Here is a 21,203-nt window from a genome sequence, read left to right on the forward strand (position 1 = left end):
TCGCAGCGGCTACAGCTTGGCCGCCGCATATAGACCGGCTGCTCTACGCGATGCCCGGGAAGAAAAAGAAGACTGGTGGAAGACGCACACATTGACTAAAAATGTACACGGTGTTGCTACAACAATCACTGAGTGTCTTTAAGATCTTTTTTTGTGAGAGAACCGCTTCTTCGTTCACGCTCGAACTTTGCACGAAGGTCCCGTGGAGGGGTTGATTTTTTTAACGTCAGAGATTGTAAAAGAACTTGCCTGGTTATTCAAGAGCCGAATAAAAGCAACTTTTGCCCATGGGACAGCTGGTGACCATCTTGAAATATTGATAACCTCAGAACTTGGGCGCCATCTAGGGTACCCAGAACAATATACACGATGCCATTTAGCAGGAGGGGGAAGCCAAACGAAGCTGCAGACAAATATTTTTTCGCTGCTCGTTCGGTCGGGCGTATTATTTTATTACAGTCTGCAGCCAACCTAAAGTAACTTCGGGCGATCACCTGATCGCCCAAAGTTACTTTAGGTTGGATGCAGACGGTAATAAAATAATACGCCATCCCGCGAACCGTTGCGCGTGTTTTGTTCCTAACACCCCAGTTGGTGCCGCCGTTCCAAGGTGGTCATTTTGTTTCAAGATGGCCGGCGTCCCTCCCACAAGCAAAAAATCGTTTTATTCATTTTGGGAAAGTAACGTTACAGTTGTTTGAAATAAACAAAATTGCGAGCGCGAACTACAGAGATATTTTGCTGAGCATGAGGACGCGGGTTCGATTCCCGGCCGTGGCGGCCGCTTTTCTGATGGAAGCGAAAAGCAAAAACGCCCGTGTGTTCGAGATTTCGGCGCACGTTAAAGATCCCCAGGGGGTCAAAATTAATCCGTAGCCCTCCACTACGGCGCGCCTCATCGTCTTCGTTGCGCCGGCGCGTTAAACCCTGCAATCAATCAACGAAAGAGATCTTTGCTCAGGACACTAAACTTTTTAACGCGCTGATTTATCCTGCTAATACCATGTATAACGAAAACACTAAACATAATTTTTAACGCAGCAATTTTGGAACTATTACAGTTATCGCATTTGTGTAAATTTATCCCCGGAAAAACAGCGAAAGAACACATGACTGGCATGATTTGGCAGCGATCTGGGCTATAATTTTCGCAAAGGTTCCGTTACGCAATGTTGAAAAGCATCTTTTGATGCTTTTATCGCGGCCCATGTCAGATTCATGAATTTTAATAAGATATGGGCTTTCTGCTCCTCAATTCGTTATGGTTTCTATTAAGCAAACTAGTGCCGAAAGATTAACGTTTGAGCCAGCCGACGTCGTGCGAATTGGAAGCGTCAGTGGTCGTGCTGTATACGAGTAGAACCTATACTTGCGTTACGGGATGCAGTCGAGCCAATCGTCACATTTGCAGTAGGCGTTGCTGCCAGTTTATATGCGCACATATAAAAAAATGGTGTCAGAAATAGCGAAGGCATTTGCGCACTGATAACAGGTAACGCGAAGGGGGGCGTTTAAAGCACATTACCCGCTTTCTAGCAAAAAGAAAAAAATGGTGCGCCTACATAGCATCAATTATTCATTAAGTTAAATCGAGACGCGGTATCAACAAGATGTCAAATTAAATCGAATCGTCCAACAGCCGACGTGGTCAATTCGCATCAGGTCGATGTGATCACCCGCCAAGTACTGCCTTCGTTACTTCGACGTCGTGGGCAAACTTCGCCTCATTACTTTCAAGTGCAATGTGAAACCCGCTTGGGTGTTGATTGATTGATTTTAGGGTTTAACGCGCCTACGCAACGCAGGCGATGAGGCGCGCCGTAGTGGAGGGCTCCGGATTAATTTTGACCACCTAGGAATCTTTAACGTACGCCGAAATCTCGTACACACGGGCGTTTTTGCTTTTAGCCTCCATCAGAAAAACGGCCGCCGCGGCGCCGACGCGATTACGCGAACCCGCGACCTCGTGCTCAGCAGCGCAACGCCTTAGCCACTGAGCCACCGCGGCGGGTCCGCTTGGGGTGTTGTTGGCCACGTCGATGGGATGCAAGGACAACCGGCCCAGCTATCATCGCGCTGTTATATATTCGGTTCTCTGGGGACGGATCCTTATTGTGAGGTCACACGTTTTCAAAATTACGAGTTGTACACTATCAAACTGCATTAGGTTGTTATACTGCATATGGGCGGGTATTGCCTCTCCTTCTAACGACGGCCGTCGATAACGTCCCGAATGGCGTCCGACTTTATTAACTCTATTGTCTCATCGCCAATTGTTTTAAGGCGCGAGCCATATCCCACTGCTAACACGTACTCTGTTTCTCCCACTGCAGCAAGGTTACGTGCGGACTATCATTAGAATATATTTTGTTCCGGCTGAAATCATATCTAACCAGGTACTTATTTTATTCAAAACATCTGCATCGTACCACAATTATTAGGCCGCATTTATGAGACGTATTCGCACTCGTGGTGTCTTTTTCGCATTACATTCAACGCTGATTTTCCCACACTGATACTCAAACTGTCCCGCAACGCGATGTCTGTCGTTAAACGTGGCCACAAGAAATAATGCGAAACAGACTATGATTTTTATGTTGTCCATTGTAGGGCCAAGCCTGTTGAAATACATGCAGCGATTTCCCAGGCTGAGCTTCAATTTTATTCCCTGTAAAACGCTTTTCAAAGCGTATAGCAGGCGTAGCATTTGGCCTTAGGGTGGGCTTTCTCGCATTGCTTCCAATGAGGGCCTGTATTGAGCTGTCAGGGGGTCGAAGCGTAGTCGAAAACTTTATACGAAGGATATGGCGCCTTCGGTTGCTCAGTTGTCACCGTGGCGATTCTGCCAACGTATAAATGACGTAAAGCTTTTGCGCCGGAACAGAAGCTTGTCTATATATACCTCTACCGTGGATAATTTGTTAGCGTTTTAGCCTTCTTAACAGTTCCTGATGCAATACCTCGATAGGCTTGATGAGCTCACGCTTTGCAGCGTTTTGAAGGGTTTATACTGAAAAGGTGCTATTTTGTGTCGGTCACGCTCGTTTCGGCTGTTAAATGGTAGCTGAGAGTAAAGCCTGCAGGTCTTGCCGGTCAGTCTTTGGTTATGAGCGCTGTTCAACTACGCACTTCTTCCCTCTTCCGTTCTTCGCTAAACATTTGTTCTGATTTCTTGCTCATTTTTCTTGGTGCAATGCACTTTATCGATGTCAAGGTTGGAAAGGTTGCACAATGACCCTTCGTAAAGTTTTTTTTAAGCCGAAGCTACGTTTATTATACTAACCTTTTGTCGACAAAGTTTAACCTCATATCGTTTCTTCGGTTAGAGCATCTGCACGGCGAATTGGGTAAACATTGACAAAAAGAAAGAGAAAAGAAGCCCCAACTCCCACACCAGCAGGCGTTCCGCTGTCCACCCCTAGGTGTGACAATTTACGCCTGCTGGTGGTCTTTCCTTTCCTTTTCCTTGACAATAAATTCATTCATTCATTCATTCATTCATTCATTCATTCATTCATTCATTCATTCATTCATTCATTCATTCGTAAAGGCGGGCGGAAAAAAAATTAGTGATCCGTTTCTTTTTTTCCCAGAGCCTCAGGCAAACAAAAACAGTTTCGCTGGCCGGTGGTCTGCCCGGGCACACAGAGTACCAGACATTTTAATGCGGCCCATTTCTGAAGGTTGTCGCTTCTACTGTGCCCGTGCGCCCGTTGGTCGATATTGGGCGGTCGGCGAGTGACCACTCCGCCAATCGCTGGTTCATGGGCCCACACTGAGGCGCCATCTGACCGCCAGTTTGTGGACTACGCGCGCTTCCGCTTCGGCTTTCAAACAGTGCTTACGAAGAAATCAGAGGCCAAAATTAGAACGACATCCAATAATTCATTTTCGTAGCGTTATGTATGAGCATGTGTTTTATGGTTTTGTACACCGCATTGTACATTTTCTATATTTTCGCACTATAATTAAAAAGAATTAACAAACAAGCCTCGAGGGAAATTTATAACAGGCATTGTATAAAAGTTTCACCTGGTGGAGAGGAACGGCTATTGCGGGTTCCAAGTTTTGCTTGCTAAATTATAGCCTACAGTTTCCGGCAGAAAAAAAAAAAAAAAAACAGGGAAGCTTGAACTCACGCGCAAGAATAGCATGGCGAAGCAGTTGTAGGGTGGCATTGCTGGACACATAGTTAAGATTTAGTATAATTGTTTATTTGCATAGTTGCGGTGCTAGTAATCGTCGTCACATGAATCGAAGAGGTCGTTGCCTTCTTTGCGTAGAGTGGTCGATCCAAAGTCACCCTCAGTATCTAAGACGTCCACCAGCTCAACTGGTGAAGCTTGCACTACGTCGCGCAAGGCTCGAACCACAGCGAAGCTTCAGGCTTTCTTGTTCGATAAAGGTTTTATTCATTCGTTTATTACTACGTGAGCACTGAAGGACACATCACTACCCATTTTTACAAGTTTGAAATTGTTTATTTACAAGTTCCCTCACTGCCCTGCACGGTGCTAGTAGTAGTCATCGCCATATGCATCGATATCGTCGTGTTCCTCATGCCAAACATTACATGCGCGGTAGCGCTTGACGACCGCGCTAGAGTTTGTTTCTTTTCTTTTTTTACTAAAGCCACTGCGCGTGCCGGGAACGCTCGGCGGTCGACGCAAGGCACGCGCTCCCGAGCGCTCCGAATTTTATTGGTATTTTTTCCTGCAACACCGAACTTACGGCTTGTACAACTCCGCTTGAACAGCTCCGGCTTGAACAGCTCCGGCTTGAACAGCTCCGGCTCCAGCTTACGGCTTGAACAGCCCCGCTGTTAGAAATCTTAGCCGTGGTCAATCCGGTGCGCTTGTCCGTTACGGTCTGGGTAAAACGGATGTTGCGTTGCCTAATGGGTATCCCGGGATAACAACAATGTCGCGGTTGCACCACTATAGCGAACTCGAAATCACTTCTGGTTCACTACAGCCACCACATACGATCTCGTCGCTCGCCTGTTCGAGCGTGCAGTAACCCTATTTTTCAAATTCGTGCTCTCCCTCAGCACGACCATGTATTGAGGTAAAGAGTGCTCACGACTGAAAACGCTAACTCAAGACTGACCCGCTATTAGTTAAGTTAAAGAAATTAGTCAGTGGATGTTTCCAGTTACCTCTGTTGCGGTTAAGGGCCGGAAGCACCAAGACCATCCCGCTACGACGCAGCGTCACACTTTTTTTCTGTTGCACCGCTAGTTAATTACAAAAGTGCGCAGTTCTATTCTCCTATGTTTTCTCTTCTTCCTGAGAGGGAAGCGAGTATATGGGCGCATAAATGAAGTTGTATAGTATGCGCACGCAAGTAAAAGGACGTCAAAACGACACTGCTGCATGCGCGATATGCTCGAAAGCACAAACAAAAGTCTGGAGTGCTGCAGTGAAGGGATCGCAGAGAAGATGCAACCCGCGTTGGCTGTCAGCATGCAGAGCATCCGTTGATATCAGGGGTCACAAAAACTGACTAACGGTTACCCTGTAATTGCGTGACAAGAATCTTATTTTGTCATGATGGTTTAGGCATGAAACAAATTTTTATTTCCTCCCACAAGCCGGTGAAAGTGTTCGAAGAGAACGGAAACAGCGCGCAGCTTCGTAGGAAGGAACATTTCCAATAATGGAACATGTGGGGTCCGTAGAAACAAAAACAGAAACGGTCCGCCACACCACGTCAGAATGGGATAGTATCCACGTAATTGCATGCGTCGGAATTTCGTCTTCCTGAAGCGGCAGGATTTAAACGCAATGCACAGAAAGTTAGTGAAAAAGCCGCGGAGGTAAAATACTGGTAAAGGAAAAGGTGAGAGAGGAGAATAGAACGTAGTGCAGGTGTCACCTGGTACTTAAGCCAGCCGATAATGACTGACACCGCTAAAATTAAATGGGTATAGCGTTTCTTGACTACAACATTTTGCGCGATGATGCATACCAATCACGTCAACATGAATGGGTGGAGGTGCCCGTATGAGTCAATTAATCAATCCCTTACAAACCGTGCATTATAAAACACACCTAGAAGCCCCAGATTACAGGTACACCGGATATCCACCCTGTGTCCACCATACTTCGTCTATGGTTGGGTCTTCCAGACGAGCTGACAGGCACCGCAATGCACAACACTCGAAAGTTTCGCGGAATGTGTTGTGCGTACAATTACACTGTCGTTCGCAAGTACGTCCCCACATAGAAACGCCGGATTTAGTGTCACAGTGCGGTGCTATTGCTCTCAACCTAATGTTGAAGCCAAGGGTAAGGGCGATTGCCTCCTGTGCATGGCCTTAGGCGCATTCTGAACCAGCACTGCAAACCTATAGCGTACACCGTTGTTTCAACTTCCGACCATGCCCTTAAGAACAGACACCCCTCCCTTCTCCCCTGCTGTCGCCCTATTCGCACGTAACATTGTATCCACCGCAGTCTCAAACTGCCCACCTTCTTTTAGGGGCGAATGTTCGTAGGGGCTGGGGCTGTTCGCGTCTCCTGTCATCGTCGACGTTATCGTCGTCTCATGTATGCACTGTACTAAAACACCGGGAAACCTGTTTACGCCTCGCGCTAGAACGTAACGCGTACTAAAAAAACACGGGTACACTCGTTTACGCCTCGCGATGATGCGCTTCGTAACGCGTACTAAAGAAACACCGGAACACTCGTTTACGCCTCGCGCTAGAGAGCTTCGCGCTTCAAAGACGCGATACCTTTACAGCAAAGCTACCCCTTAACGTTTTCATCTCCGTTGGCAAAAACGCCAAGGCGCCAAGAATACACTTATACAGTGCATGCTACGCCCCTCCCCAGGTTTTACGTTAGTGAAGATGGCCCGGGTTTTTTTTTTATTATTATTTCCTCGTCTGGCGGCTATTACTAGCCTTTTCGTTCACCTTGGTGGGAAAAGTGCGCAAACAAAAGACTAAGGAAAAAAAAAGGACGAAATCCTCTGTTGTTTGAGCGCTTCTTTCACCAAAATGAATACATACCGACTAGCCCAAATCTATGTTTTGGAACAGCCTTGTATTCGCACCTGTAACCTGAAACCGACGTCCTCTATGGCTGCGCAGCCATGTTCCAGACTCCTCTGGTTCCGTCGCTGGGTCCTCCGCCCCCGGGCCACCACCCGGGGCCTCCGGGCCAGGGGCACCTGCAGCCGCCGCAGCAGCAGCAGCCCCCGCAGCCCCCTCACGGCGTGCCATCCCTGGCGCGCCCCATGGGCCTGGCGCCCCCGCTGCGGCCCCCCATCAGCGCCTCGCCGGGGCTCAAGGAGCCGCCACCGCGCATGCACACGCATGCGCCACCGCCGCCGCCGCCGGTCTCCGCACCGCAGCCGCCCTTCGGCCAGGTAGGTGAACGAGCACCTCGCCACCCGCAGACAAGCATCCCCGTGGTCTCCTTCCAGCTCTTGATATCGGCTGCCTATTGATGGACCACTGAGCGAAAAAGCCGACGTCCGCGTCTGTAACAGCGGAACGGCTACCAGTTCAGGTGTCATTGAAGCGTTCCATAGCGCAAAAGGTCCCACAGCACTCGCTTTAACTCAGCAGTAACGAAAGGTGGCTGCCCGCGCCAGTACATCTCAGATGAAATATAGCAAGCGGAGCAACGCTGCAAAGCGAGCGAACGGACAGGCAGCGAAATATATTTTCGTCGCAGACTCTCCCAATACGTGGCGGCGAAACGAGTAGCACCGCAACGCATAGGAGACAGGTCGAAGTCATTCGAAAGCATGAGGCGGAAGCGGGTTTCGAGAAAATTGTCCAGGAGGAAGGAAAGCTTCTCAAGAGTTTAATTGGACATTGATGCCTTCGCATTCAGGGCCCTGAAAAATGTGCATAGGTACAGTCTTATTGCTGCAGCATCATGCAGTTTATACCCATCGCTTTGCTGGCATCAGTAAGAGGCTCTGAACTGTGGCGTTGAGGACTCTGCATTTGGAATTTGTATTAATCGTCTAAGGGGGCCCACAAACTGCTTATTTTCTCTGAGGACGCTGACCGCTTATCTTGTACCACGCAACGGATGCACGATGATGTATTTTGTATAGAGAATCAAAACAGAAATATGAGATGCGATTACGTTTAAATGGCGTATTGTTTACAACTTAGTCCCCGAACAATGATCATATTGTCGTTGATTATGCAGCTCCTCAAGGCCAAGAATATGAACCAAGGGAAGAGTACCGTGATTGTTTTCTTGTTTTGGGGCATTACATTATTCATGGTTTTATTTTATGAGTACGTGTCCTCACTTTTCCTATATAGGACTGAAACTGTCTAGAAAACAGAATGTTCATGTACTGTATGTTTAAGAGAAATCGTAAGAAATGGCAGCCTTCACCATCAGAGAAGGTAATCTTAGCGGAGCTAAGATGTCAGGAACTTCGTAGGTATTTATTAGTGAATAATAAACATACAAAGAGCATGCAGGCTAGCTGGTTAACGGCGAGGATCTAGTTCCTCGCTCGGGCAATTTAAGGGAATCGAGAGGTTCGACTCACCGCGACAACAGTCATCTCAGCGCGCTCGCGTTTGCCTATATATATATTCCTACCTGCTACTTTCTACCAGAGGAAGCAGCGATTGAATTGATTCAGGGATTTAGGGTTGGGTAAATTATCTTTGGTTGTGAGCACACTATCGAAGTTTAAAACACAGCTATGCGTTCTGTGGTAGCCTATAGGGTGACACTGTCTGAATGTTAACGAGATAAAGGTGTTCGCGCCGTCTAAAGATACAGCTTGACACTATCCAACACACAATGAATGCAACTAAAGCAGCTATGACGGTTTCAATCAAACTAATCTAACTATACTTATGGCCGCATCGGGATTTTAATTCTGAATATTTGCAGTTCTGGTGCATTCGTACGCTTTCATTGTGCTTTGAATACGCTATGTGTCGTGGAGGCTCATCAACATGCGAAATTTTATAATTCAAAAGCATTGCCTGGCGAATAACCGTTATTTCATAGGGGCGGATGTTCTACTACCGGATTTCATAACGGCTATCCCGAGTGCTTCCATAATCAGTCCAGCTGTACGAAATGGTCTGAACTTTGCTTCATTCGGCAGCCATCAAGATAATGAAAGGAAACGCGCAATTCGTTCCCCACTGCGCAGTTTCTCTAGGAAGCTTATTCCGAACATTTGTGCGTTGATAGTAACTACATAAGTTACGACCAGGAAGAAATCTGTTCTGTAGAATTTGGCGAAATGGCTAGATTTGTTGCATAGGTATTTTTTCATTAGTAGCCGTGCATTAGATGTCTTCTATTATTTTTATCGTAGCGATTCCCGGAGAAATGTCCGGGTGTGGGCACACAGCAGAACGCTTACAAATGCTGCTCCGAGTGTTGAAGCCAAGTTGCCAGCATCCATCTTTCAGAGTAGCCGGCACATAGTCTGAGTCGCGAAGCAAAGGCTCGCGTATCACGAGATCGAGTTCAGCGCGTTCAGCGCTGTCCGCTCGTATACAGGGAACGTATACTACGCCACTCATTCATGGCGGGCGACTTGACTCCACACGAGGGAGGAATGGCCGTACGACATCCGCGGTTGGCCGTTGAACTCGGGAGCGCAGCCGAGGTTTTCCGCGGCCGATACCGTCAAAGACCTCGTGCGTCTCGTTGACATCGCTTTTCCCTTCTTTTTTTTTTTTTTCACCCGCCTAAGCCTTTTTCGCTTCAGTACCGTCCCGCACTCGTCATCGTGTGACCACGGGCGTAAGACGGCAGTTGCGAAAGAAGACCGGCTCACGGAGGAAGTGTAGGCTCGCGGAGGAAGCGACGCCGCCCTCTTCTCCCGTTTTTTGCCTCTCTTTTGTGCCCGTCGCACTTGTGACGTGGACAATCGCAATTGCCAGCCCCGGTCACAATGGCGCTCGCTTGTCCGTGCGCTCCGCTTAAGATGTCGCGCACAATGGGCCGCTTCTGCGACCCCGGCCTCATTGTGATCCGCGCATCGGCGTTCCCAAAGGGTTCACGATCCCCGACCCGGGCATCACTTTTTATCATCCCCGTCTATTATCGGGTGCCTGCATCTTACCTGTCCCGTGGTAGGGTCAGGTAACTTTGTTTGTCTGTTTACAGTCGAGGACTCGCTCGATGCAGCTTGTATAGTGAACCTCCGCCGTGTAAAGCGGACCCTTTTGCCCTCGCCTTTCGTCATCCTCTTGTCTCATGCGTCGTTAAAAAAATGTCTCCTGAAACAAACGCATTCAGGGCTGTGTATGCTAATTCGCTCTATTTCTATTTGTACGCTAGTCCACGGATGCCTGTCTCTGTGCTTACGTACCTTTTTTTTTGGCGGTGAAGGGGGGGGGGGGGGTATATACCGTCTTTCTTCGAGGAGCGTTTATCCGCTGTAGCCGTCGCGACGCCATCCTTGCATCAGAGGCTTTAAACTACCCCTTCTCCATTCCCCCTCTCTTTCTTCCCTCTCCCAAAGCTGCGCTTTGTTGGTTTTGGTGCGTCGCCGGCGTAACGTAAGCTCGTGCATACGCAAGCACCGACATGGAGCTTCGGCGACGGTGTACAGCGCGTTGGGTGCAGGGGGAGAGTACATAATCTCGCGTCGCACACAAAGGCGGCCGGGGATTCTTGACCTCGGTGGCGATGCTGTTCCGTCTCACGGCCGCTTTGTTTACCTGTTTCTGGGAGAGGAGGGCCCACTCCTTGGGCGGCGCGAAAGGGTTCGCCGTTGTTTCTTCCAGCGGCCACCGTCCCGTGCGTCGAGCAGCAAAAACTCAGTCGGGAGACCAAGGAAAAAAGAGAGTAGGGTCAACCGGCGGATTGCCGCTTTGTAGCAGCCGATGCCCTTTTTTTTCTTGCCCCCTTCTTTTGCGAGACAAGGAGGCTTGAACCCCGAAAACAGTAGCGTGTATTTACTTTGAGACTCTCTTCGACGCGATCACGCAGCGACCAGTCGCCGGTGAAGCTTGTGGGAACCCCGTTAACTGACCGAGTTCACTGACATCCTTCTTTAGAGCAGCCAACGACGTTTCTTGTGGGCACAGTTTTTTGGCGGGTTGCTTTTTTTCTTTCGGGTGCTTGGTGTGCGCCTTCGTCCCCGGCCAGCGGTCGCCCCGGAAAAGCTTTGTTTCGTATTGCGGCAGACCGTTTTAGGGACTGGCTAAAAGAAAGAAGGATGTCGATTGTCGCTTGTTGTGCATGATGCCGCCGGTCCTTGTATACATATATTGCATGCCGCTCCCTGACCGTACTTTTGTTCGGCGCATTTTTTTTTACTTTTCTTTAGAGCCAGTCGGCGACGTCTTCGAACATATTTTTTTTTTTTTACTTTTTCAATTGCGCCTTCTCAACGGCGCTTGCTGTCGTAGGTTGTTTCTTCGCATAAGGTTCTTATTCCCCACCGGTCGGCGTTTAAACGTTCTTACTACCTTCCCGACTACGCCTTATTGTTCGTGGTCACTCTCCTTTTCTTACGGGCGACCAAGCTCGCAAACGAGTGAGCTGAACGCTTTGCATGGGGATTTTCCTTCCAGCTTTGATTCTATAGTATACCCTGGAGCCCAACGCTCCTTTTTCTTGTCGCGATCTCTAGCGCCTCGCAAGAGCGTATTTGCTGTACGTTTTTTGTGCTTCCTTTGGAACCGTTTTCCACTTGAGGGACACATATTTAGGCGCAGAATCGGTGTTCAGTACGCCACCCTAAGAACCTACATTAGTACGTGTTTACAATCTTGAACTCGCCGAAAAGGACGAAGGTCCTACAGAAACTGATTCTGAGTGCCGATAAAACTTGCCGCTTAAATAATTTAAACGCTTGGATTCATGCATGTGCATTACTCTGATGATTACACTGAATTTCGTCGTCTGTAGCTCCTCGTAAATGCTGCGCGACGGGCCTAGGGTTCAAATACGGTGTATTTCACATCTTGATATTGAAATTTCTCGCACTCTAAACAAGTGTAGCAAGAGAAGTGGTATAACGTAGTCGACCAAAGCTTCCATCGGGAAAGTGGCCATACGGTGGGGATGCCGTGACCCTTGGGCAAGACGGTAACCCCTGAAGAAAGACGTGACGCAACCCACACGAGGCATTCCGGCACCCCACTAGTGCTACGTATAAACACGCCTGACCTTACCTGCTTCTTTCCGACAGCCTCGTGGCTTGAATGAACTCCCGCATTTTTGAAGCACAACTTTGTATGTCTCACTATTGGCTATCGTCATGTCAAAAACGCACTGCAGGGAAGCCACCTTTATCTCACGATGATGATTGATCGCGGGTTAAGTGAAAGAAAAATGCTTCCCGTGATCGGAATCGGACCTAGCTCCCTCGCGTATATGAAGCTGACGCGTATCCAATGCGCAATTCCGACACGGTTGAAGCTGTTTGGATTTGGAGACAGGTGCATGGGCGTGCAAAATTAGACAGAAAAATAATGCGTCTAACGGCGACTAGGGTTGAAAGCGAAGGTTTCTTCATGCGAAATCAAATGTCAAAGGGTTAAAGCCAAAGCCGCTGCGATCAAAAGTCCAAACTGCGTGCAAGTCAAAGCCAAAGCTCAACAAGTCACAGTCCAAACCATCTGCGAGCCAAAGTCCAATCTCAGACAACCGAAGCACCCTCCACGAGAACGCTTCGTTTACAATCCTCATCGTCGTTAGACAAATAGGTGCATGATTTTTTAAATAAACAGAGGCTCAAACACGCGTTTACGCCTTGAAAACTATAACGCGTGTCCCTGAGCTCGCAAGCCATGGGGAGTCTGGCTGTCCACCGCCTAAGAGCTAGGCCATTGTCAGGAAGAGACGACGTGCACGATACCCGTACACGGAACATATTATCTAAGTTACAAGTAGACTGACTGTAGTAGAATTTTAACACGAAAATGTTTCATTCCGGGATACACAAAGATTTTCATCACGTCATATCCCTCACGGAAGTGACGCCAGTGCAATGAAGCAAACGGCCTGTAAAGGGTGCACCCCTGCGCACAGGGTCTTCGTGTGGGCAAGCATCCTTTAGTACTAAAGAGTACGTTATACTTAGGGTTATTCTTTTTCGGGCTTTATAGTTTAACACGAAAGTTTTATGCCGCGACACCCCAAGATTTTACTGACGGCATATCTGTCACGGAAATGACGCCAGCACACCTTTGCCGAAGTGACCCGCCAGCAGGACATCGCTCGCCAAGCACATCCACAAGACAGCCTCCGACCCGCAAATCGTGCTTATTTCGCTTCAGATTTCGCAGCACCTTTCACTTTCGTGTTTTACAAATTCCTATTACAGAGGAACCAACTACACTTTTTTTTAGTAACTTCGTGTGTGTCTATACTTCGTTCCTTTGGATCCATAGTCCTGGTCCGGGAGGATGCATTATTCAAGTTGAGCCACCATATGAATGCAGGGCAACGACACACATGTTTTATACCGTGAATCGATTTACGCTTCTCGGCAGAGTCGTTTTCCCCAGCGCGACTCCTGAAGGAGTCCGTTACCTTACCAAGTATGAATTCTCTTTACGCCCTCTCTTCACGTCGCCTGCGTAATTTGCGACCTTTATTCAAGCTGGCTGTAACTGCGTCAACGCCGCTGGCCGATGCCTTAACTGCAGGGTTTTGTGCGTGAGCACCGTTGGTTTGGAGTCGCATAAAATTATCGCCAGCCGGTTGGCTAAATGTTTTTTCCGTGTTTCTTCTACGACTTCTGTAGAGACGAACTAGTGAAATGATATGGCGAAATCTAGTAAAGAATATCCGTTACTTTTCATTTCGGTCCAAACAATCAACAGCGCCTTTAATAATTTAAATTTAATGCATCACTTAATAATTCATAGCAATGAAATCTCATGGGTTTTTCTCACGGCGCGTAACTTGAAGTGCTTCGCGTAGGCATTTTGATTGCTATATTTTTCTTTGTTACGTTGAAAATTTCGCTATAACCATACAGAATTTGATTGGTGTCAGTTTACATTCGCGTACGAACCAGAATTTGTAATTTTGCGTGGCCCTTTTATTGAAATACTAATGCTAAACCGCGTAGCTCCTAGCAAGTCAGCCGTATACGTTAACGCAAGCGATGCAAGTTGACCCGTTCGAGGGCACACGCCCTGTGTGGGTGATTGTGCGAGCGTTCATTTGCGCATGCCTGCACGAGTGTTTTTGGCCAATTTGCTACATTGTCCCGCATTTTACAAAAAAAAAAAAAGGAAATAGGGTGGACCTTAAATGACCCTTTCACGAGTAGGATCACTTTAATTTAATTTTCTATGTTTTTCTTCGCTTTTGAGGAGGCAGCGTTTTTCGAGGGGCAAGAAAACGCCGCAAGCCTCTCCCGCAGATTTAGTGACGGCGTTGCTTCTCATTTTCAAAGGGGCGCGCCACATTAGGCTCAAACTCCTTCCCGACAGCGCTATAAAACTAATTGTGCCAATTAAAAGGCACCCTCGAAGCTGCATGCGCTGGCTGGATAACGCCCGCGCTAAATGCAGATGCTCACGAGCGCGGCACAAGCAAAACCATTGTGTAATTGCCGCCTTAACGCTAGCCTCGAGTGTCTCGAGGCGCCAGGGAGGGCAAGCGAAAACCCCAAACAACGCCGGGGCGAAGTAAGCGAACAAGAAATGTTATTAAACGAGGAGGCCGCGCAGTGTGTGCTTGGCCCGCGGACAAGACACCGCGACTGCAGCGCGCAGAGGGCAGCGAGCCGTTCAAATCGCGTGAATCTCGAGGCCCCGAGTCTCATCACTTCGGACGACTTGCCCGCCGCTGCTGGCTTGGGGCGTGCGCTTCGCCCACCAGTCGCAGCCTCTCGATCGGAGCGCCTTCAGCGCAGCATCTTCCGGGTTCTGGTCAAGAGGACTCGAAACCTCGCAAGAACACCCGCCCGGAAGTATAGTCAGGGCGACATCTGCCTACTCGAACAGGCGAATAATGAAATCGTCGTTTCTTAACTCATTTTTAAAAATCCTGCATTGAAAAAGTATAAATAACATGTGTGCGTGCGGCAAATAACAAAGCCTCCTTAGTGTTGTGCACGATTCGGTGTGAACGAATACACAGGACGGGTTTCAGATGCCGAGCGACGTTTCACAGGCTAAGACCGTGGTGGAGGAGGAGGTATGCCTTCAACGATGTGGAGAATTCAGCCTGGAAGATAGCGTGGCTTGTTACTCCATGTGAGGGGTGAAAGTGAGTGAAGGAAGCGAAGACACAAAGACTCATACAAACACTGACAAAGGCAGATGACACACATATCGTGGTGATGTCTGCAAACTATTTGCCAAAAAGAAATACATGAGCAATCTTCGTGTCATTTTAGGATCTCTAGAATTTACCTGATTCGATGAGGATTACGAGGCTCTAAAATCCTAGTTTGGTGTCGCGAAAAGACAAAGAGCGAGATGACGAGGCAAGTGCACGGCGGCATGCAGTGCTTGTTTCGTGAGGTGCCGTCAGTTCCGTGCCATCATTTGGGGCTGTTGCGGTTATGAACTGTATACAGTCACTCAACTATGGCTGATCTGTCTGGCCTCTAACACCTTTAGGGGGAGGGGTGAAGTTGGAATGTCTGTATCGGCAAAAACAACAGGCCACTCGCGGTGTACCTTCTGAAATGAAGCACTGCGGATACGTGATTCGCACTTCTCCACTCAGTTGCGCTCGGATGCTGTTAGAACTATCTACGGCGAAAGACTGCAGACAGGCTCATATGGCAAGTTGTACTTGTGATCACCGCTTTTTAGGGGGATCTTAGAGAAGTGTCTCGCCTCCACTAATGCGGCATTCGTAGTCAGAAACCGAACCCTAAGCCTTGTTTGTTGCGGTAAAACGTCCTAGCCACAACAACAATGTGAGAGTGGCTGGTTACCAAATAAAATTGCTTTTTTATTTCGTGCGAAGGGCTGGCTACCAAGTATGAATGCTTGATTGCTTGATTGATTGCTTGATTGATTGATTGATTGATTGATTGATTGATTGATTGATTGATTTATTTATTGATTGATTGATTTATTGATTGATTTCAGGGTTTAACACGTCTACACAACGCAGGCGATGAGGCACGCCGTAGTGAAGGGCTCCGGATTAATTTGACCACGTGGGGATCTTTAATGCGCGCCGAAATCTCGTACACACGGGCGCTTTTGCTTTTCGCCTCCATCATAAAAGCGGCCCGCGCGGCCAGAAATCGAACCTGCATCCGCGTCCTCGTGCTCAGCAGCACAAGGCCTTAGCCACTGAGCCACCGCGGCGGGTAATTTGAATGTTTTTCAGACATTACGCAGCTACACCGTGGCGCTACGGTACGTGGCGCGAAGGCGTCGTATTTTTCTCCTATGTAACCACGATCATGTCCGGCGATGTTCGTGCCGGAGGAATTGTTAACAAGCCGCACATGCATTGTTTTTGCGCGCCGAATGCGTTCACAATGCACGGGGGCGGGAAGGCGTCCGCGTGGTGCTTTCGGGCGATTGCCTGGGCAGGTCACGTCGCGTGGGCGGACGCCGCTGGACTCCCATTGGCTATCGGCGCGTGCTCCGTCCCCGCATAAAAGAACAAAGGTGTACGTGCTACAGAACCTGGCCGGTCACTGACGCCCCCCTTCATTACAGTCTCGCTCATTGTTATAGACAAGGGACACGATACACAACTCCAGTTCGAAGAGAAACAAGAATGCGTCCCACGCTTCTCCCGGACCGGCATAATCACGGGCTATTTTCGCTGTCATTTAACTCCGTGCCGGACAGAACCCTCCCTCTTTGCTTTCGGCAGGCGTCGCTGCGCCCAGTGCAGGTGTCACGCACGCAGCTCGGAACGAGCAGCTGCGCTGGCGACGCAAGAAAAAAAAAAAAACGTAATCCCCAAAGTCACCCCGGCAACGGAACTGCCGCCAGGGTGTGTACAGTATAATCATTCTAAATGACGATTCATCATCTCCCTGATATCTCGTTAAGGGTTTTGTTAGCTTCAGTCGATGGTGAACTGGTTAAAAAAGCGACTAATTAGAAATGTGTCCACGTTCGCCAGCTCTGGATACTGACATAAAGCGCTCCACACTGAATTTTCTTGCGCGAATAGGTTTGGTGTAGAGGCCTTTTTCTGTTTGTTTAGACTCGACACAAGGCACTTTTAATTATTCTGGCTTGTACCACTCACCAGAACGGAAGAACGGTTTCCTTTTTTTTTTTTTTTTTTTGAGCGTCCAGTAGCCGTGCTTAAGGCGGGCGCATGGCACAATGCCTATCTGGGGCGTGATAGACGAGCATGCATGCCCGGCGAAATATTCCGGAGCTAGCGTTATAAGATGAGGCAATAAGAATATAGGCCAGGGGAGAAATAGTGCCTCTGCTAAAAGATGGCAGGGAGGATAAAACAGTGTATACAGCAGCACACGGTGCGGAACGAATAGCCGAAGGCAGGAGTTAGCAAGGCTGGAATGGAGGCAAGAGTGTCAACCATAATCGCAGTTGCTCTGAGCCGTTTCTTTTTCCTTTTGACTGCGCGACTGTCCAGCTGAAAAAAGAAAAGAACATCTTTTTTTTTTCTTCTGATCAGCAGGGATTCTTGCCTCTGAACCAGTTTCTTCGTTGAGGACTTTTTTTTTTTTTTTTTCGGAGCACCTGTCCCAACCAACTCGCCATGCTGGCGCAGTGAATCGGGAGATCGTAACCGCCGTAATGACGTCACAGGCGCATTTGCGCGCTTGATTGTCAGCCGCTTTGAGGCGCCATTCATCAGTTGTGTTGGTTGACGTGCGTTTTCTTACCGACTACCCAGCACTGGCACGGTAAACAACGCACGTATACGGCTCTCAGGCAGCCGACAAGGCCACAATTGGCCGTGTGCATACACGGGATTTTTTCTACAGCAAAAAAATCCGAAGGGGAGAGGTCTTTGAGTGACTGGGAAAGGACAGGGGCGAAGAAAAACGACTGTTTGTGCGCTCTGATCGATTTCGTACGCCCTGTCAGAACGTCGCTGAAAGTGGCCCTTCTTCGGCTGCCACCGAGCTCCTTGGCGGCCCTTTTCTCCCGCTCCGTGAACGCGGCTCGCAACGCTCCTCGCGGATCGCGCGTACCGTGCGCTACCGTCTATTGTTCAGGTTGACATTTTCCGTGCGTGCCACAGCCCCTCGCGCTGGTGTGCTGCCAGATTCTTAATCGTTCGGCGAACGGACGAGGGGATTCAAGATAGTATCATCCCGTTGGGTTCTGTTGATCCTGGAGCCACTCTGTGCGGCGCTCTGTCACACCAGCCGCCTGTGCCAGAAGCGAACGGCTCCAAGCATTCTCTGAGCTATCATTGAATTGTGCCGCCCAGACGCTTGTTGATTGAGGCACCGGCTGTTCGGCACATGGCATACTCTTTACGCATAGAGGGCGTGCAAGGACACTGCGGGTGAGGTCGTGTAGAAATCTATGAGTTCGTTTGTCCCGCGATAGCGTTCACATCGCGTAGTTGTAGATTCTGAAGGAAACATACCTCGCTCAGCGGAGAAATTGTTGCCCCCCGCCCCCCTACCCCCACGAATTGACTTACTGCATATGGATAATAGCCGCATGTTTTCAATGAAACGTTGAATGACAACCCAAAACTGACGCACGCTCTCCATAAAAATTGAGACAATATACAGAGTGTACTGCTGTGCCCGTGTGCTGCTGAGTTACTGCTTTTAAGTCGTCACCGCTAATTGGCTCATTGAGCAGATAAGCCGCCGTCTGGCGTTAGCGTTTGCAGCGGCGCAATATTATGGCCGACGGCGCAAAAGAATCAACAGTAAGCTAATCAAATTGACAAGGAATTTGGGAAAACCTGGGAGTGATTGGGAATCAAACCCGTGGCTTTCGAAGTGTGAGTCCAGTAAGTATCCCCGACATTACCCCTGCTCGACGATTCTAGCTGACTCAAGATGTACATATATGCGCCATGGATTCTGTCTTAGAAAACGTCTACAACAGGTACCTGCAGCTTAATTAATGCACAAAGTACAGTTTGAATGAACAGCTTTGCGTATAGCTGGAACGAGTATGGCGTTGCTTAGCGCGTCGTTAGGCTCAACATTGAGGTAATTGCCCGCCGCGGTGGCTCAGTGGTGAATTCGCTGTGCTGCTGACCCCAAGGGCGCGGGTTTATATGCCGGCCCCGGCAGCAATTATTCTTATGGAGCTAAGTACAAACACGCCTGTGTGATAGTTATCATGGAAGTTATCAATGAATTCATACGTGCGCAAGACACAGTACGACTGTGGAGCCTATTTTTGACGCACCAGCCGCCGTTGGGACGAAGAAAAAGAAGTGAATAGAGCCCCACTTTGCCGTACTACCCGACGCTGACGTTGTAGAAATGCTTGACATCAGTGGTGCTCAAATGGGGATCAGCGAAAGCATTTTGGGAATTCAGAGAAGCCTTAATTTACAGCGTACACTTTCGTCTACTTTCTCGATTTCGTTCTTTTCGGCCCTGCTGAACTTCAATATATTGCCATTGGAAGCGGCTAGGGCTGAATTTGACTTTTCAGGATTCCCAGGAAGTGGCGCATTAATCTGAAGCACACCATTTATGCGCAGAACAAGTGTTCAACGTACCAAACTTTATCCACAAGAGAATTAGATAATGTCAGGCATCAACCTTTTCAACGGGGCCCGCTGCTTTGAAGCAGTTACTAAATTCAGGAATTAGATCCGGACGGAGGGGAAGCGCATGCGATTCAGTGCCCCCACTGGTGTCTTACCTTCCTCCGTGTTCGCAGACGGTGTAACTTCGCTCAACTCGACTCAGTGTATTTCCCATAAGAAAAACGCGCATTACCATCTTTTCCTAACGAAAGTGGAGGGAGGAGCGAAAGCTAAATGTTGGTCCAACCTTCGCTGAAAGTGTTCCCAATAGATCGTCAGACCTTCGAAGACCCAAATAGCAGACAAAGAACGAACCCATGCGACGATTTTGCACGCACTAAGCAAGCGCATTCACGAACGATCTAAATGTATACCGATGCGTGGTTTATGACACAAAGGTACACCATTGTACTCCTTCTTCAGGATTGATGGCTGTATTGTCTGATGTAGAACCGAATTCTGTTCTCGCGATTTTGTAGAAACCGTTTTGGCACAATGGAAGCCCGGTTTCACGCATGCGCCGCGGGTCCAGAGCTCTTCTCAGAGCTTTTCAGCCGACCGACCGCTCTGTGGGGAAATGCCTTAGTTTTTTGGGCAGAACGAAATCCGTTCCACTAATAAAGCTTTCGCTTTAAAAGAAGAACTGGACGGTTCCCCAGCTGTAACCTGTATAGTAGCTTGACATAGACCAAGTATAACTGCTCAGCCAGTCAGCAGCACGTACTTTCCATCTCCTCCATGCCACCCCCCCCCCCCTTTTTTTTTTTTTCGCGCCACGATCCCTGCTTGCCGCGTCCGTCTTTATTTCATTCGGTGTATAGAATCGCGTCTATAAACGTATATCTCTGCACATTCGGACCATCACAACAGCCACGTGTGTGGGGAAAACGCTTATTAAAACAAAACCTCGGCCCCATGGTTTTCCGTCGAACACTGAAAGTTTGGTAACCAGCAACATAGCAACTGTCGAGCAGTTTCCCCCTTCCCATGCACCGCGTGTGTGTGAAGAGTATACGCTTCAAGAGCGCTAAAGGCTGGTGGTTTTTCTCGCTCGCTCGCAGGCCACCAACCTCGCTGACTGGACGCCCCGGTCAACGCCGTCTAACCAAGAACCCCTCGTCGCTCCGTCCGTGAGTACTCTGCGCGCTGACTGAGCACATCGTTACGGAACAGTTCGCGCATACATGAACACGTATGAACAGACCAGGTGGAGGCATGAGAACCAATGGAATGTTGACGACAGAGAGTAGCTTCACATCACCATAGAACGCTCATTAGCTCGTTACATTGGCGTCGTACTCGCGGCGGCTCTCAACGCTGGGCTTGTTCGGTAAAGTGTTTCATTAACAATATCAATGGAGGAGTTAGAAAGAGGGCGGGACAACTTACCTAAACACGAGGAAGCGTCAGGCGATAGCTAACATTAGAGCTCCTCTATAAATTTAGCCGAGTTTTGTCAACATAAGAGGGCGCTAGGTTACAGATAATATTAGAGTTGCTGTATATAGCTACAAAGGGGAGCAGAGTTGCGCGTCCATCTGCAATCTTCAGCTCTAAATTCTTGCGGGAAAGCCACCCGCCACG

The 21,203-nt window shown here is 48.7% G+C and overlaps 1 protein-coding gene across 3 annotated transcripts in view; it reads left to right on the forward strand.

The window, feature by feature from the left end:
• The window catches only part of LOC144178399 (uncharacterized), a 343,222-nt gene that overhangs the window by 264,320 nt on the left and 57,699 nt on the right, over window positions 1–21,203 (forward strand). For all 3 annotated transcript variants that reach the window (XM_077706220.1, XM_077706221.1, XM_077706222.1), the window contains 2 exons: window positions 7,100–7,377; window positions 20,681–20,749. In XM_077706220.1, the coding sequence (XP_077562346.1) occupies window positions 7,100–7,377; window positions 20,681–20,749 (347 nt within the window). The remainder of the gene's footprint in view (window positions 1–7,099; window positions 7,378–20,680; window positions 20,750–21,203) is intronic.

The sequence above is a fragment of the Haemaphysalis longicornis genome, unplaced genomic scaffold (assembly GCF_048455015.1).
Source record: "Haemaphysalis longicornis isolate Haplotype H1 unplaced genomic scaffold, Haemaphysalis longicornis Haplotype H1 scaffold_4, whole genome shotgun sequence".
In the NCBI taxonomy this organism is placed as follows: Eukaryota; Metazoa; Arthropoda; class Arachnida; order Ixodida; family Ixodidae; genus Haemaphysalis; species Haemaphysalis longicornis.